We start from the raw sequence: 16,781 nt of genomic DNA on the forward strand, positions 1-16,781 counted from the left end.
AAGCACCTGTTATTATCAGAGTATCTGTTACATCCGGCACACAGGTCTGAGTTCTCCTTGAGGCCTTTATTATCAAACCTTATGCCCCTTATTACGTCTTCTTTTTCCCTGGCATGAGGATTATGCTACCCCTATGCACTATCCTGGAGAAGGTTACCTTCAGCCTGTTTTCATTTTTCAGCTTCTCTGGTTCTGTAATATTACCTCTGCCTACCTTGTACAATTAGTTCAGCAACTGATACTCCACCATTGGTCTTCACAGTGTAGTGTCCACTATCCTCCTTGGTTGAGTCATTAATAATTAGATACTGCTTTTTTCCATCTTTCTTGAATCGGTATTTGAATGTTTCTTCCCGTGTCAGCTCAATTCCGTCCTTTTCCCTGCAATGCCAAACAGTGTTGAGTCGTTTTTCTATGGTTGGAAGAAGAGAGTAAGAGTCATCTCAATGTTACTAGAGATTGGAAGACACAAGATAGATCCAATCTTTGTAGCATTTCACGTTAGCAAAAAAAGAGACCATTGCACAAATGTTAGTGGAACCAGAACCAGAATGCTTCTAGCTTGACCATTAAGTTTCACTAGGTATTTGACTTCTGGTTTAAGAGAGTTCACTCACAAGGAATTACTTGATTCTTACTATTTACATGCTATAGATAAACATGAAAGTATGTTAAATGCTGTAGAAGATAGGGGGATGAAGATGCACTTCACCAGCAGGGAGTTTTTATCTTAAAAGCTGCCATAAGGTAAATTGGACTTGCTGGAAAGTGACTTAAAAGTCTTAATTTTCCTGATGTGAATTATAATTGTTATAAATTCATGGTTTGTGGGCATCAGTAAAAAGAAAATTTTAGGATGCATTTAAATGAATATGTATTTCAGATTTTGTAGCCCTTTCCATTCAAGATGCCACAGTATATTTAAGACATTACTAAATTAAGCTTCACCATCCAGCCTGGGAGGAAATTTAATTATTGTAATTTCCAATCATCATGAAGGGAAATGAGCAGAGAGGATTCATTCTGTTTAGTAAAGGTCACACAAAAATACATAAGATGTTTTAAAGATTTCCTATTCCAAATGCTAAATAACATAAACAGGCTACAAGAAAATAAGTTGTAATTTCTCCAACTTACTCATTTTGCAGCATTTTATATTTTTCATTATTACTTGAATACATTTATATTATGTTACTTGAATACTGCAGCAGTTTGTAAATGAAAAAATTCTTCTCTTTGATACTTACTCATGTGGAAAAAGAAACAGAAAAGATGTTATGCTTTTAAAAGAGTAAGAATTTTCTTTCTATCTTGTGTTATTTCCCTTATTTGTTACCAGTGACTATTCAGCTGAATAAATAAGCTTACAGGATAGCAAATTGAAATGCTATTTAGGGACTCATTAAAATACTATAGCTCTAATTTCTAGGTAGATGTATGCAAGAAAACCTTTTGCCTCTGTTAGAGTCTGCTGAAGTAAATCACAAGATCAAAACTTTAAGCAGAGACAGGAATCCTACAGCTTGTGACTTAGATGTACCTGCTGTAACTGCATTTCAAAATACCTACAGGTTACTCCCTCCTCATTGTTCTTTACAGCACAGCTTATTGGAACTTACAATTGGTTTAGGAAAATATTGGCCTCCCTTCCAGATCACAGGACTACAACATGTCGTGGTTTAACCCCAGCCAGCAACTAAGCACCACGCAGCCGCTCACTCACTCCCCCCCCATCCAGTGGGATGGGGGAGAAAATCAGGAGAAGAAGTAAAACTCCTGGGTTGAGATAAGAACGGTTTAATAGAACAGAAAAGAAGAAACTAATAATGATAATGATAACACTAATAAAATGACAACAGTAGTAATAAAAGGATTGGAATGTACAAATGATGCGCAGGGCAATTGCTCACCACCCGCCGACCAACACCCAGCCAGTCCCCGAGCGGCGAATCCCTGCCCCCCACTTCCCAGTTCCTAAACTAGATGGGACGTCCCATGGTATGGAATACACTGTTGGCCAGTTTGGGTCAGGTGCCCTGGCTGGGCATGAAAAGCTGAAAAATCCTTGACTATAGTCTAAACACTACTGAGCAACAACTGAAAACATCAGTGTTATCAACATTCTTCACATACTGAACTCAAAACATAGCACTGTACCAGCTACTAGGAAGACAGTTAACTCTATCCCAGCTGAAACCAGGACAAACACTAGTAAGGGAGGAAACAGAGGATGCCTGTAACAACCACATGAAATACAATGCTTAGTGTTATGTCAAGATAATGTTTCCTCTGCTTGCTGAGTGGCAATAGTCTGAGGCCACATGCAAGATGCTCTCCTAAGGCTGATATTCTCATTCATGCAGATGAGTTCTGGAACAAGTGCTACAATGCAATAAGTAAACCTTTGCTGAATTGGTGAGAATGGACTGTAATCCAGAATTTCAAGATGCTGCTGTGGCAAAACCAGGCACATGCACTGTGGCTAGTGTTCCAAAGCTGAACTTTTATTTTTTGGTGATGTATTTTGATGGTGATGTATTTGGTGATGAGACACATGGCTCATCGAAGTTATCTGAATGCTCTATTCAGTCATTGGTAAGAAAGAGGTTTCTTGAAATCTTGTCTAAATAATGAAAATAGATTATTTGCAATGGGTAGTGTCTTAAATCCCTGGGAAGGGAATAGTGTATTTAACTTGTGTTTGGTTTAGTGACTAGGACGTTGCTGATGCTGTGTGTGAGTAGAGTGTTTGCAGAGGGGTGTACTGACAAAATGGTGGAGTGATAAAACTAAATGTCAAAAAAGAACGCCCAGATATCATTTGGCTTAAAATAATACACTGCTGCAGTGAAAAACCTTATATAAGGTAATATTACAGGTCTTCCTTTGGTAACTAGAGCAATGCAGTAGAAGAATCAGTTGATATTAAAGCGTAAAAGTGGAGGATTTTGTAGAACCATAGAAGTGTTGGTTTAAAGACCACGGTAGGCCATCTGGTCCAGCCTCACACTTGAAGCAGAGCTAGTGCAATAATAGGTAGGTCAGCCATGGTTTAGTCTCTCCAAGTCCTAAACATCTGCAAGATCAAAAATCTGTTCTCAACTTTGCCACTCAATGCTTCTTTTCTCTGTCTGGAAATGCTTTCCTATTTCCTGTTTAGATTCTAAGAATAAGTTGGTTAATGTCTTCTAAGAGATCATTGATGTAGGTACTATGTGATAATAGGGACACACAGATTTATTGTTACATTACTGTAGTTTGTTTTCATTTGGAGCTGATAAGATGATACATCCAGAATTCAGAGATGGAAAAATGAAGTCAAAACTATGTATTTTATTACATCTTTTTCTTCAGGAATTATATTATTTCCAAGACCATCTGAAGTTTAGAGATAACTATTCCATAGTACTGCATAATAATATACTGCATAATAATAATGTGAGACCTTTCCGGGTGATCAAGAGAACATTCTTTCCTCATAACTATGAAGAAACCCACATAATGAATTCTCCAAGCCCTAGTCTGATGGCGGTGCCTAAGAGGCTGTAAGCCTTATTTCTGTCTTGTGCAAGTCACATAATTGCTTTTGTTCATGTGCTTGTGATTTCATATCCCAGGTTTAAATGCTACAAGAGCTATAACAGGTGCCCTGAGTTAGTGCCTGTTACTTGGCTTAAAGTGTTGAGCATTTCCCTAATGAGCCATAAAACTGCAGCTCTTCATACTCTGTTTCATGTTTTCCCTGGACACTTCTCTCCATTGTCCAAAATGCTCCCTTTGTTGCCAAAGAGCATTGAGTGAGTCTCACATAATAAAACCAGTAAAATAGAGTGTAAATGTCTAACTGCTCGGTTTTCTGTTGCTATGATTTGAAGAGTTTCTCTGACCACTTGCTGCATTTCGGGCTGAGACAGCTGCTGGTTTGCCCTTGTCATACCAAATGCCCATCCCACAGATAACAGCTCTGCAAGATGTATGGGAGTTGTTCAAAGGCATAGGATCAAAGTATGGCAGCTGCACTGTGCTCTGAGAGGGACAGATCTGGTTGTCCCCATCTCTTGTGACGAGGCATCTGTAAGCAGTTCCTGAACAATAGCATGTGTGTGCCTGTGCATGTGGCTTTAATAGTGTAATGCATACACTGTACTAGCTCTTGGGCTCTATTTAAATTCTCAGTTCCTTCCTTTGGGAGAGCAGATGAGTGGTTGGCACTTTCCAGGAATGTAATGGGCATTGTGGGAACAGTTGATAACCATGTGCCTGAAGCTGTTAACAAGCACAAGAGAATTTCATCTGGTGGAGAAATGAAGTGAGAACAGTGTGTGTAAGACCTGGTATGTGAGCACTGCCTGCTGTGCCTGCCCAAGCAGCGTGAACCTTCCAGCTTCCGCTCAGCTGGAATGCCCAACAAAATGGACTCTACGGTCTAAATGTTTGTCATCATAATCCTGCTTGCTGCATATGCATAATGACCAGCTTTGCAGGACCACCACAACAGAGATGTTAAAATAAGTCAATGACATTCCTTCTCTGTCTCAAGAGACACTAACTTTTTACCTAAGAAAAAATACTTTAAAAAAAACCAAACTCACTGCAGTTGAGAAGACCAGAAGATTCCATAAAGTATAGCAAGCTCATCACAATACAGATGTGATTAGTCTGGGCAATAGTTAGACATTACTGTCAAGTGTTTAGAAAACTTCGAAGCTAACAGCTTGGTACAGTCAGTAGCATCCTGTAAACACTGAACAAGAAATCCTAGAGACACTATAAAATATCTATACTGAATTTGTTTTCTGCCATGTTCTGCCCTCTCAGTTCCTCCTCAATATTTGACATATATGAGGAGGATCAATCTTTTCCTGAAAACAATTATGTAGGATGCCTTCTTCCTGTTTATTCCACAGCTCTTGTCCACAAACACTGGTACTAGAATGTCCTATGGAAGGATACAGTTTGATGTTGTTTGACTTTTTTTCCCCTTTTCTATTCCCTTACCATTTCACAGTAGCTCCTTCCTCAGACACTTCACACTCAAACTCCACTCTCTCTCCAACCATCACCATCTGGTCCTCCAGTGGGTGAGTGATCAGGATTGGAGGTTCTGGAAATGAAGAGACTTCTATTGAAACAGTATCATGAAAGACTGAAGACCAGAGGTAGATTTCACGACTCTGCACTCCACAGGAAGAACCCCTGTACAAATACATGGTGATGCTCTCTTTGTTGGAACTTAAAATTTACTATGCCAGATCATGTTATGGTTATCAAATGACCTTTTCGTTTTTGCTTTGCGAGACAGAATACAAACACAGGATTAATCAGTTTTCATATATATTCTGAAATTCTAAACTAGAGGCATTAATTTTCTATACTACTTGATCTGCTTGTAGAGCTTAAGGCACATGTTTATCTTGAGTGGAATCAAATTTTTAAAGTAAATTTCTAGACCTGTTAATGGTAATTATTACTGTGCTGTTTTCCTGTGCTTTTTTAGTTGCAGCTATAGGGAAAACTTTCCTTCATTTAACTGTAAGAAAAATATCTACTTCGATAGATGTCAGAATTCATTCATATGTTTGAGAATTTCCTTTCCTACATGATTAATCTGAGAGTAGAGAAGATGACAGTAATTCAATGCTAAATGTTAGGGGAGGTCTCTTTCCTTTTGCTACCATTGCTCACCTTTTACAAATAATTCTGTGAAGCTCTTCTCTTCTCCTACCACACATTCATATGCTGCATCGTCGGCCAGAGAGCAGTGGTTTATGGTCAGTATTCTCTTATTTCCAATAGCCTCAAAAATATATCTGAAAAGAGAATCTAAATGTCATTATCGGAGAGGTAACTCTTTTTGACCGTCACTGTCTTTCCCTGCCTGGCAGAGGAAAAAGTTCCTACTTTTTTCCTGACATCAGTGGCAGGGTTTGTTAAGACTCAAGCCCTATATCCCTGTCTCAGTGACAGCAGTAGTGTTTGAAAGACTAGCATAGGAAATTATGGAGAAATCTTCATACAAGTGTGAGACATACAAACTCCGGCAAATGGTGTTGGATGCTTTTCTAACATCCAGCCATACAACAAACCTGACTACCATTAAAAATGCCTTGTCATGGCTTCAGAACAAAATCACTGGAAATTGGTTTTACAAACAAGCTACGCTGAAGTATGTGCCATATCACAAGAAAGTAATTTTGAACTCTGGATATACACCTAAAGATTAGAATATAGTCTGAGGACTTACTTGCTAAGTAGGTAGATGTAAGCATCCAGTTCCATGTGTAGATATATAGAGCAGAGGGAAGAAAAAGAAACAGTCATGAGAACACCAAACTGACTCTGAGCCAAAGCACTATGTACATTCTTTCTCAGCTCCTATTTCTCCCTATTTTATTCCTTTCTTTCTAAGAAAAGCTAGTTTTCCCACTTTGTCCAAGCTGTAGCCCATTCATTTTTGGATTTGGAAACTAAATTTCTAGTTTACCTGCCGCTCACTTGGATCTCCTGCCCATTCTTCAGCCATTTCACATCAGCATCTGGGTTGGCAACTTCAACCATTAATTTAATCTTTTGCCCTTTGTCCACTTGGTAAGCTGGATCCAGTTTCTTTTGGAATGCTATGATGAAGAATGATTAAAAAAAAATCTTAATAATTTTTATACTTGATTATTTATTTTTTTTTTTAAATTTTTTTTACATCCTCTGTCAGGAAAGTATATCTTTATTCACTTTCCTGCTGTTTACCATCATCCTAAACCTTCCCCCCCTTTCTGCATCCCTGTTTGCATTTTTACCATTTCTGTCTGTTCTTCATCCTGTTCTCTGTTACTCCTTAACATAGCATGAAAAGCATGTGATATCAACCAAAATAAGCAAAGTAGAATATTCTAAATCAGATGTGAATAGGTACTTCAACACATCCTAAATAGAGTTACAGCTATGTCTGCCCATGTAAGAAAATTATACTGATCTTCTCAGTACTAATGAATGGCAGCTTGCCTTTTCTGTTTCAGACTTTAAAAACAAATTAGTTAAAATTAGGTAATTAGTACTTCACAGGACTAGAAAAGGCTCAAGATTTCCAAATGTGTCATCCCAATGGAAATTAAATTCTTTAAATGTATCACTGATGCCTGACATACTGACCAGTTTTAGGGGTAAGGGGAGTATCGTTGTTTTATGTTCAGGGAAAGATCAAGGGGCAGAGCAGAAGAAACTGGTAAAATGAGCAGGTTCTGAATATCCAGAGTTTCAGAGCAAAGTAGCTCAGAGCTTTGGGGATAGCTTTAATCTTTGGTAATCAGCATTTCACATGTAAAGACTGTGTAACAATTGGAATAGGAAACTACTATTTCCCTTGGTCTTGTATCTGGCTGCTGTCCAGCTGATGTTAATATTTGAAGAACTCACAAAGAAGAGGATATGGACACATATATTTGGAATAAATACAGCTCGCCAACCTGTACTTTTTTTCTCTTCCTTCTTTATGCGTTTGAGGCGTTTCAGCATCCCACGCAAATCTGTGATACCATACTGAAAAGCAATTTTCTCATATTCGGACGGAGGAGCTTTCCTCAGGATTTCCCAGACATCAACATCGGATTGTGATTCAGATTTTGCTTCACCTCTGCAGAAAGGGATTAGAGTATCTGAGTGCCACTATTGAGAGGATTTAAAAACAGCCATAGGCTTGGAATATTTGCTTGTTGAAGCCATTTCTTAATAAAGAATTTAGCAGTCTAACTTTTTACTGTATTATTACCTAAAATGATGAAATAGAACTAGTCAGTAGTTTTACTTCTTTTTATATATACAGTGATTAAAATCCAGTCACTGTCCTGAAGGGTTTACTTTCTAATAGCCGAAGCAAATAAATATTAACTTCCCTTTAATGATGGGTAATGGAAACACAAGGAGACTTATTTTCCGGTGATGGTCATACACAAAACATGTGGCTAAGCAAGGAACTGAACTGATATTCTGAGAATGCCTTAGAAACAAGGCAGTTGGTTTATGTTTATAAGAAACAAGTCCTTTTCTACTCAGGATGTTTTTTCTCTTCACTAAAATGAATCATAAATTATTACAATATATGTCATCTATTGTAAAGACAATTGTTGGCTATAGTAATCTATAAAACATAAAGACTAGTGAGTAGTGGCAAAGAAGACAATATTTACAATGCACTACTTATTTGATAGTTTAACCAAGGAACTAGTGATTATGGACGAATTAATGTTTGGTTTAGCAAAACCAAGTGAAAATTTGGTTGCCTGGCTTTGGGAAAGGCATTCTTTTCCTGTAATTGTATTTTTTATTTAAAAGATCATAAATAGAAAAAGGGGTGTAACCTTACCGATTTACTGAGCGCAAGAAGCTGCTGTACTCCAGAATGATGCAGAGAACCGTTTGGAAAAACATGCAGCATCCCAATGGACAGAAAAGAGGGCATCGTGTTAATACAAAAAAGCCATGAATGGCTTCACCTTTAGCAGAACAAGCCTGTGCTTCAGTAGTGGGGAGATGAAGGAGCTCATGCAAAAGCTCTGAAATAGGCTTAAGAAAAATGCTATTCCCTATTGAAACCAAAGTCGCCCACGCTTTGTACAGTTCCACTCTGCAATTTATATTACAAGTGTAAGCACTTCTGTGTATTCCTAATTATGGCTGATCACCTTACAGGGAAACAAATTGCTCTACTTTGCCCTGTCGTCATGGAGTTGTTGCCTGTCGTAATTTGCATTTTGGTAATCGGAGAAAGGATGAAAGAAGTAACATTTTCTCAAAAATGTCCTTAGGAAAAGGAACTTCTGTGGCTGTTGTTTGTGATACCACCAGGACCAAGCAGATTCCAGTGCAGCAGAACATACCTTTATAATGAAGCCATGTTCAGTGGTAACCCCCACCAAGAAGACAAGTTATGCAGCAGGTAATGCAGAGAAAAGTGGAGGATTATTGGGTGTTTTTCCATTTTTTTCAGGAAAAGAACAGTTCCATTAGTCTGTGAGAAATATTACTACTTTAAAAATCATGACTGTAGTCAGTCTGGACAGCAGGTAGAACCAAACATTTCTGGTATTCCTTTCGTTGCCCAAAAAAGGCTTGCTTGTAACGACAGGGCTATGTTTATTAAAGTACTGCAGTCCAGGCTTGGGATTTCCAGCACCCTTGTAGCTCTTGAACAGAAAGGAGGCAAGAGAAGAGGATTTCAGCTCAGTGAGTTTGAGCTGAAATATGGCATGCATATCTTATATCTTTGGAGTGGTTTAGCACTCGCTAAGCACTAAGCTCTCACTAGCACTCACTGAATTGATAGGCGTATCTGGTTTGGACTCTGCGATAAGTGCGGTCTACTGGGTATTTGCCTTGTTATAACAGTGCATCATCACCCACAAATTTAATCAAGATTTCTCTATATATCTATCATTTAGTTTGTAGTTTTGTAGATTTTTTTTTAAACTATGTTCTTGGGCTGGTTGCCCTGATCATATCAATGAGCAACTTCAAAATATTTCTAAATACATGTAAATTGGAATAGATATATAAATACATAAAACTAGGAATATATAATATTTCTAGTATGTGCTGAGTTCTTTGTACTAGTACAATTAATGTTCTGTGAAGCAAACTGTATCTCAGAAGGAAATATAAAATCGTAGGAAAGAAGAAAGACTTAACAGATTCAAATGTTACTATTTTCCCTCAGGCATTATATAAACATTGGTGCTCTCTCTGTCTATCTGCCTGTTTCTATGCTCACCTGTATACACCCCTTTACCTGAAAATTTGCGGGTAGGATTATTCATGGAGTTTTCAAAAATATTTTGTGTGACTTATTTTTAAATACATCATGAGAAAAATATTCCAGTTTGGAAGCAATTCCCCAGTCTAGTATATCTCACTATTGAGAAGACTTCCTTAATTTTTGCTTTAGCTTTTCCATTACTCAGTGTCAGCCCATTGTTATATCTGGCAATGCTGTTTTGGTGTATGCAAGCTGAAATACAAGAAATTTGATCATATGCAAGAGTATAGTCTCTTCCTTGGAAATACTAATACTTTCTAATTACAAGGAAAGACTTGTAAGTTGCATGTAAAATGGTACTAAAAGATAAAGGTTGTAATTTTTATAGTATTCAATTGAGTTCTGAAAATGAAAAGAAAAACATGTCTTTGCCTCTGAGCAAAGGTTTTCCCATCCCAGTATTCCTTTTCACCATTTTGTAGTTGTTAAAACATTCTCTTTGATCCCATAAAGACACAGAGTTTCCACAGTTAGGCTGTACTCTTCCACTACCAACAGGAATTAAGCAGCATATGAAAAGTAATAGAGCACTTGGACTCCTGAAGTTTCTCCCACCCTTGCGTTTCTCTCCCTCATGTTGGGGATCCTTATTCAGAGTGATCACCTCATAGGTTAACTATGCATTGGGGGCATTAAGATGCAGCTTAGTGAACCTGCTGTAAATGGAATATGCAGCTGATATGTTTTAAACATATGTGGAGGGGTTAAAAATAGTTTTGTACATCTCAGAGATGGTTCCTTCCTATCCCATTACTGTCAACTGATTGGACCCTGTCAGCTGTCACCTCCTTCAAGGTCTCTGCTCACTATCCCATTTAATAGTTCTGTGACAGCTGTTCCCTTCCTCTTCCCAATGACCTCTCCTTGGCCCATGACATCTCTATGTCAACACCAGTTAATTAAATTACAGTGATAGGAGATACAGTATTAAATGGAGCTCTCTTTATTATAGTCAGAATGTTTATTACCTTTGGATTGAGGAGCACTTGTAAATTAGGTGGGACAAAGCAGCAGCAGTAAAAGAATAATCCTCAATTCTATTTGAATCTGCATAGCTCTTGAGAGTTCCTCAGCATGAGGTCCCTTTTTCTATTCTATTTTAATGAAGAACACTTTCATTCCATGATGAGTTTTTTTTATGCCTATCAGTTCTCATTAATATAGGAGTGGTCTTCAAGCCGTGGTGTGCAAAGCCTGAAGGATCCACAAATTACTTCTAAAGTGGCTGTGAAAAAAAACTAGGAGCAGTGAATTTATCAGTATGCTTAAATTCACTAAACGGAGACTTATAAGTCAAGAAAGGTCAAAAATACTGATAAAATGCAGTGAAATTTATAAGCTTCTTTTCATGAATTATATTTCTAGTCTAATAATAATGAAAAATTAAATCCACAAATTGAACATTTCTGGAAATACTGGAGATTTTTACTACTTTTTAGAGTTCTATCACTGCTCAAAACTAATTATGAAAGCAGAAGGGAAAGGCACTAGGAGAGGGGCTCATAGTACTTAGCACTTCATTCCAGCTGGAGTCACTGTATGAAATTATGCAAATATTTTCATGCTGTCCTCCATTTATTTGAAATTTTTTAAGAGAGATCAATAATTCTTTTTTGCCCTACATTTTCTATAGAAATTAGAATGTGTGTACAGCTATTGTATTTCAGCTTTCAAACCTGTACAGTTTTGATTACTGCCATTCTTCAGAAAACATATTTTCCCTACTTTAGAATTAGAAAAAAAATTCTAATGCACTTTTTGTTTCAGGCTTCTCTGGGGTTCATGATGAAACAAGAAACTTTGATATCAATGTCAGCTATGGAAGATTTGATAGGTGTACTTTCTGTCTCATCTAGCTGGCCTCCTTGAGAGTTCTGGTTGTAGTGTTACTGCAAAGCCAGAATTCACTTCTGGTTGGATACATTGCATATTGCATAATACAGGGCTTTGTACACCTATGTGATCTTGTTTGCCCCACTGAAATTTGGGTGAGTTAACCTGAGTGAAACATGAGGCTATTGTGGCTTTATTGCCTTCCGTAACCACGTTACTTCAGATGTCTACGTGATCCTGTACTCTTTGTGAAGTTAAAACACTTTTTATAAATAGAGATACCCGTACCTGAGCAGAGACTGAACACAGATTCACAACATTCACCCCAAGCACTTGATTGTGAAAATTTAAACTAAGTTTAGATTTGCAAAACATGAGTCTAGTGACAAGTGTTGATAGTAACTTCAGGAGCTGGACAGACGAGTGAGCAACCAGGGGCAGTGAACAGAAAGAAGCATGCTTGGAGCAATGGGGTGATACGGAGCAATGGAAACTTTACTTGGAATAAAAAGAAATGTTTTGTAACAGAGAAGCCTGTATGTTTATGGAATAAGCGACTTCAGTAATATGTTCACTTAACATGTTTAAGAATGAATGGAACAAAAAGCACATATTTGATAGGCACCAGCAGGCATATTATGCAAATGATTTTTCTGATTCTAATTTCTACAACAATAGGAATTTAAAGCACAAGGTTATTGAGAAAATCTGGAAATTCAGGGACAATTTAAAGCTGCTTATAAAAGCAAGTGACAGTGAAAACCAAAGGACATTCAGAGAAATACATTGATTTGCATTGAATGGTCCACCCTTAACTTCTACTAATTGTTTAAAAGCATTTCTGGACCAGAAATTGGTGGCTGACAATTTTCATACTGTATAATTTTTGTCATGCTCTACATGTAAGAAAGATGAAGATGCATGCGTTATTTCAAACCAAATGGTTCTTATATTCAGTCTGACCCATGCATTTATAATAAAATGAAATAGAAATCTTACTCTCTGTTGGCAACAGTGGAATCCAAAACATCCAGATTCAGATGGTGGTAAAAAGAGAAAAACGTAAGTAGACAGGTTATGAAAACAGATGTTGCAAGGAAGAATGAGAATGGTAGAGGAAATTCCACCAAAAAAGTGGAAATAAAAGCAAGAAAGAAAAACTAGAATCAGAAGAGTAAAAAATATTTATATAATATTTATACAACATAGAATATCTTTTTATATATATGATAAACAGCTATATGTAATATAGGTATATAGCGTAATAGTAACATTTAGATATCTAATAAAAAGGCTTGTCCTCCCAGCTCTCTGATTCAAAGTATTGTGAAAACTTAGGACAGAAAATTCTTAGTAAGGCAGCATTATAGACAGATATTGTGAATTGTTGTTGTGTTTTGTTTTTTTTTTTAATGAAAAAACGTGGAAGCATGTAATTACCCCAGTCCCAGCCTTGTCTATCTTGGGAAAGATCAGTCTTTTTTTTTTTTTTTTTTTTTCTCCAGTATAAACCTACCAGAAATGCAGCAAATGCTGAGTATTTGGGGAAGTTGCCATAATTACCTGTCATGCTTTTTCCAGTTAGTAGAACTGCTTTAGCAGAACTACAAGGATTCTGAATTTATGAAACTTTCACTTATTCTAGTTTTAGTGTTTTCAGAGTTGTTCAACAGAAGCTCGTTACTTTATTTCTTTAAGTCTATGGATTTTTACTCACCTCTTTTTCAGTAGGGCACTAAAATTAAACTCTCCACCTTCTTCATGTCCCTCGGTACTGTATAGTAACAGAATACTATAATTAGTTTCAGAAGGAAATGGGAATAGCTTATGAGGCTAAATAATTATGTAGATGATATATTTTTGTAGGGGAGTAGTAGATGGGTTTAGAATGACTTAGAATGTGTGCTGACATGGAAGGTGACTTAATTAGGCTCTTTGTCTATACTGGTCTTCATATAGGTTTAAGAAATATATTTAATGAACTTGTATTTTTTCTGTACTGATTATGGATAAAGTTGTGCAGGGTATTAATTTGGTGGTCATATTGATCTGGAATGTATTAATTATCATAAAGACATCACAGAAGCTTTCCTTTAGAATCATTACTGCTTTTGGAAAGCTGTAGTTTCAGGAATGTGGATATTGTTTACAGTGTGGGGCAGTATTTAACCAAAATTTTTGTGGGACTTTTTACAATCTAAAATCACTTTTTTTATATAGTATTATCCCAGCTCTAATTGTTTCTTAAGGCTCTTTGTGATTCCAGAATTCATTATACTGAAAAAAGTGTCACAACATTGGTGCTTGGGAGAGTTAAAGGAGGAATTCTGTGATCTGACTTTGATTCTGAGATGAGGTTCAATATGCAGTTGTTCAACAAGCATCATGGCAAGCAATGTTGTGATGAATTCATTCGTGAGAACAAGAAGCAACAAGCAGGAGTTTTCTGATGTGCAATTCTGTCTGTTACATATGGTGGTGAACTCATATGCAGAGTGTTATTTTTGGTGTTCTGAATCAAATGTGGTTTTAGCTGTGCTTCTGAACATTTGAAGGACAGATCTACTCTGAAAACTTAGCATAAAGTTACTAAAATCACTTCTTTGGGTTTAATTCCTAAAAAAATACTTCAGGGATTTGATATAAAAGTATTGAGAGTTACACTGGATTTCATGACTGTTGATTATTCAACTTAGCAAAAAAAAAAAAGGTCTTTTTATATTCAGACAGGGTTTAGAAAGTCAAAATGGATTTTCTTCATCTCAATCAGTCTCCCATCATCAGTGTTCAGCTGCTTCTTGACACCTCTCTTGTCTTGATTATAAGAATCTGGTGATGCCATCTCACAGCATTCAGATTCTTCCAGCAGTAACACCTTACATTTAATTATTGTTTTATACACAGAAATCGTTCTTTTCAGTTGCACTGGTGGTAGTGGCAGCCTGTAATGCTGTCTTTGTCAATACACAGTGCTAGTTGCTTCGGAGAAAATCAGTCTGTAGAAGTGTAAACCAGAATGTCAGAAAAATTCAATCTTGCAGGAACAAATACTTTTAAAAGTAAGAAAACAGTCTCAACAGATAAATGATGGGCATTTTAACAGTACTCTTAATAAAATGGAAGAGAAATGATTCCCAAACTTCTTGTGCTGCTTGACAATGTAAGGTTAGTGAGAATAAGTAACAATTTTGAATCGGTGTAATTTTGAATATGTTGTGAGAAGAGATCTTTTTATTAAGTACCATTTTTACTTCTGTGATTACTTTCAAGATAGCACAGTACTGGAAAGGGTAATTTTCTGGGTATAAAGCTCAAACAGAAAAGTTTATTTTTGGTCACTTTGTTCCCTACTTTCAGAGGATTTTCAGTGTTTGCAGGCATAAAATGTACATAAAAATCACTAGTATAATCCCAAATTTGAAAACGGCTTCTTGTGATCAAAGATTCAGGAAATCAGAACCTACAGCTGGGAGAATAACTAGTCACCTTATTGCTTCCCAGGTGGTACTTAAATCAGATTTTCAGGAAAGCCGAGCAATCAATATTTAGCTTTTCTGAAGAATAAGACCCTAATAACTGCTTTAACATGCATAGAGTTAAGTTTCAGAGTTCCTATTTTTGTTATGGTAGAAGACATTGGGACGAAAAGGGATAGGGTGGGAAATTTAATGTTACTAGCATAAAGACTGTGCCAGGAAACAACAGATTTTCCTATGCATGTGTGCTGGTACATTTCTGTGAGCAGTGGCAATATTAGTCAGCGTGTGCTTAGTATAGAGGAAAACATGTAATACAGAGGGGGCAGACATGCATATAATCTGAAGTTACTTATTTTCTTCTAACAATGGTGAGAAGATGCCACTTGCTGAACACATGCCTTTTCTGTAGATGAATCTGCCTCTCATTGAACTATCAAACTACTCTTTTTGTTATTTATACTCATCTTACATTACTACTTGTATGTATTTGTCTCATATAAATACTACATACTATAAATGATGATTTATTTGGAATTTAAGGTGCAGCTAGTTCTGTGGTTTTTTTTTTCTTTTTTTTTCTTTTCCTAAGCAGAGAGAGACAGTTCATTGTTAGACTTGAATATGCTGACACAGATGGTGGCTACCTGAGAAAGGCCGAAGTCATCCGTCTCCCTCCTCCTGCCAGGCTCCTGGAGGTATCAAAGACAAAGCTTTAGATTTAAACAGTTCAGTTCAAAATTTGGCTCCATTCTTACAGAAGAAACTAAAATTCTGAACAGCCTGAAGCTTTTCACACTGCGCTCACTGTGAACTGATTCTAAATTCTTTTAATTGTGCTAGTAAGAGGAGAAACTCTTGAAGCCTTATTTCACTGCAGTGAGATAACACAATGCAGATATGCACTGAGTGCGTTCCATTTAATAGGCATTACAGCGAGGCTGGTCAGCTACCTATAGATGGATTTGACTGTAGACAAATTCTGCAAGCCTGTTTTAGTTCTTTGTGATAGAATGCTTAAAAAAAACCCCCAAAACTCATATAAAAATAGCACTTATAGGGGAAAAACTCGCAGAAATAGATGTCTGTTGGACTACTCTTGGTCTAGTAACTTTGCAAATATATACAAAAACTAAAACAGAAATTGAATTACACAAAGGGAGAAATACTCAGCAGTGAAAAAACACATGTTGTTAATGTCTAAATAAAAAATAAAATTTTGCAAATTTTACTAATAGAAGGGAATATTATTCCATTAATATGGAACTCAGTATTACAGGTGTGGGGAGAATAGCTTTTTCAACATCAGTGCAATACCTTGCAGTCTCTAATATCTAAGACCTACATATATCTGAGTTTTTACTGTCTCCATTCAATTAACAGAATTACAGAACATGAAAACAAATACAATCAAAATGCTTGTATTAATGTTATCAGTGATATGCTGCTTACAGAGCTCACATCAAACTCCACTTCTTTGTTTAGCAAATGTTTGTATTAAGGTACATGTAGTTCCTCAAGCCAGACCAAATCAAGACTAGGCACTACACAGAATCTTTTCCTTCTCTAGTGGTCCACATCTGGAGTGCTTTTTACAGATCTGGAAAAAGTGCTGAAGTTCTTGGTAGAATTATACACATTATCAATTACATAATTGAAGATAAGCA

The 16,781-nt window shown here is 36.7% G+C and overlaps 1 protein-coding gene across 1 annotated transcript in view; it reads right to left on the reverse strand.

Moving 5' to 3' along the window:
* Nucleotides 1-16,781, reverse strand: part of MYBPC3 (myosin binding protein C3) — a 62,977-nt gene that overhangs the window by 32,776 nt on the left and 13,420 nt on the right. The window contains exons 8-16 of the mRNA XM_069784593.1: nt 15,762-15,806; nt 13,356-13,412; nt 8,357-8,380; nt 7,461-7,627; nt 6,485-6,617; nt 6,245-6,247; nt 5,686-5,810; nt 4,999-5,104; nt 215-381 (exon numbers count right to left, since the gene is read on the reverse strand). Of these exons, the coding sequence (XP_069640694.1) occupies nt 215-381; nt 4,999-5,104; nt 5,686-5,810; nt 6,245-6,247; nt 6,485-6,617; nt 7,461-7,627; nt 8,357-8,380; nt 13,356-13,412; nt 15,762-15,806 (827 nt within the window). The remainder of the gene's footprint in view (nt 1-214; nt 382-4,998; nt 5,105-5,685; nt 5,811-6,244; nt 6,248-6,484; nt 6,618-7,460; nt 7,628-8,356; nt 8,381-13,355; nt 13,413-15,761; nt 15,807-16,781) is intronic.

This window comes from Haliaeetus albicilla, chromosome 5 (assembly GCF_947461875.1).
Source record: "Haliaeetus albicilla chromosome 5, bHalAlb1.1, whole genome shotgun sequence".
In the NCBI taxonomy this organism is placed as follows: Eukaryota; Metazoa; Chordata; class Aves; order Accipitriformes; family Accipitridae; genus Haliaeetus; species Haliaeetus albicilla.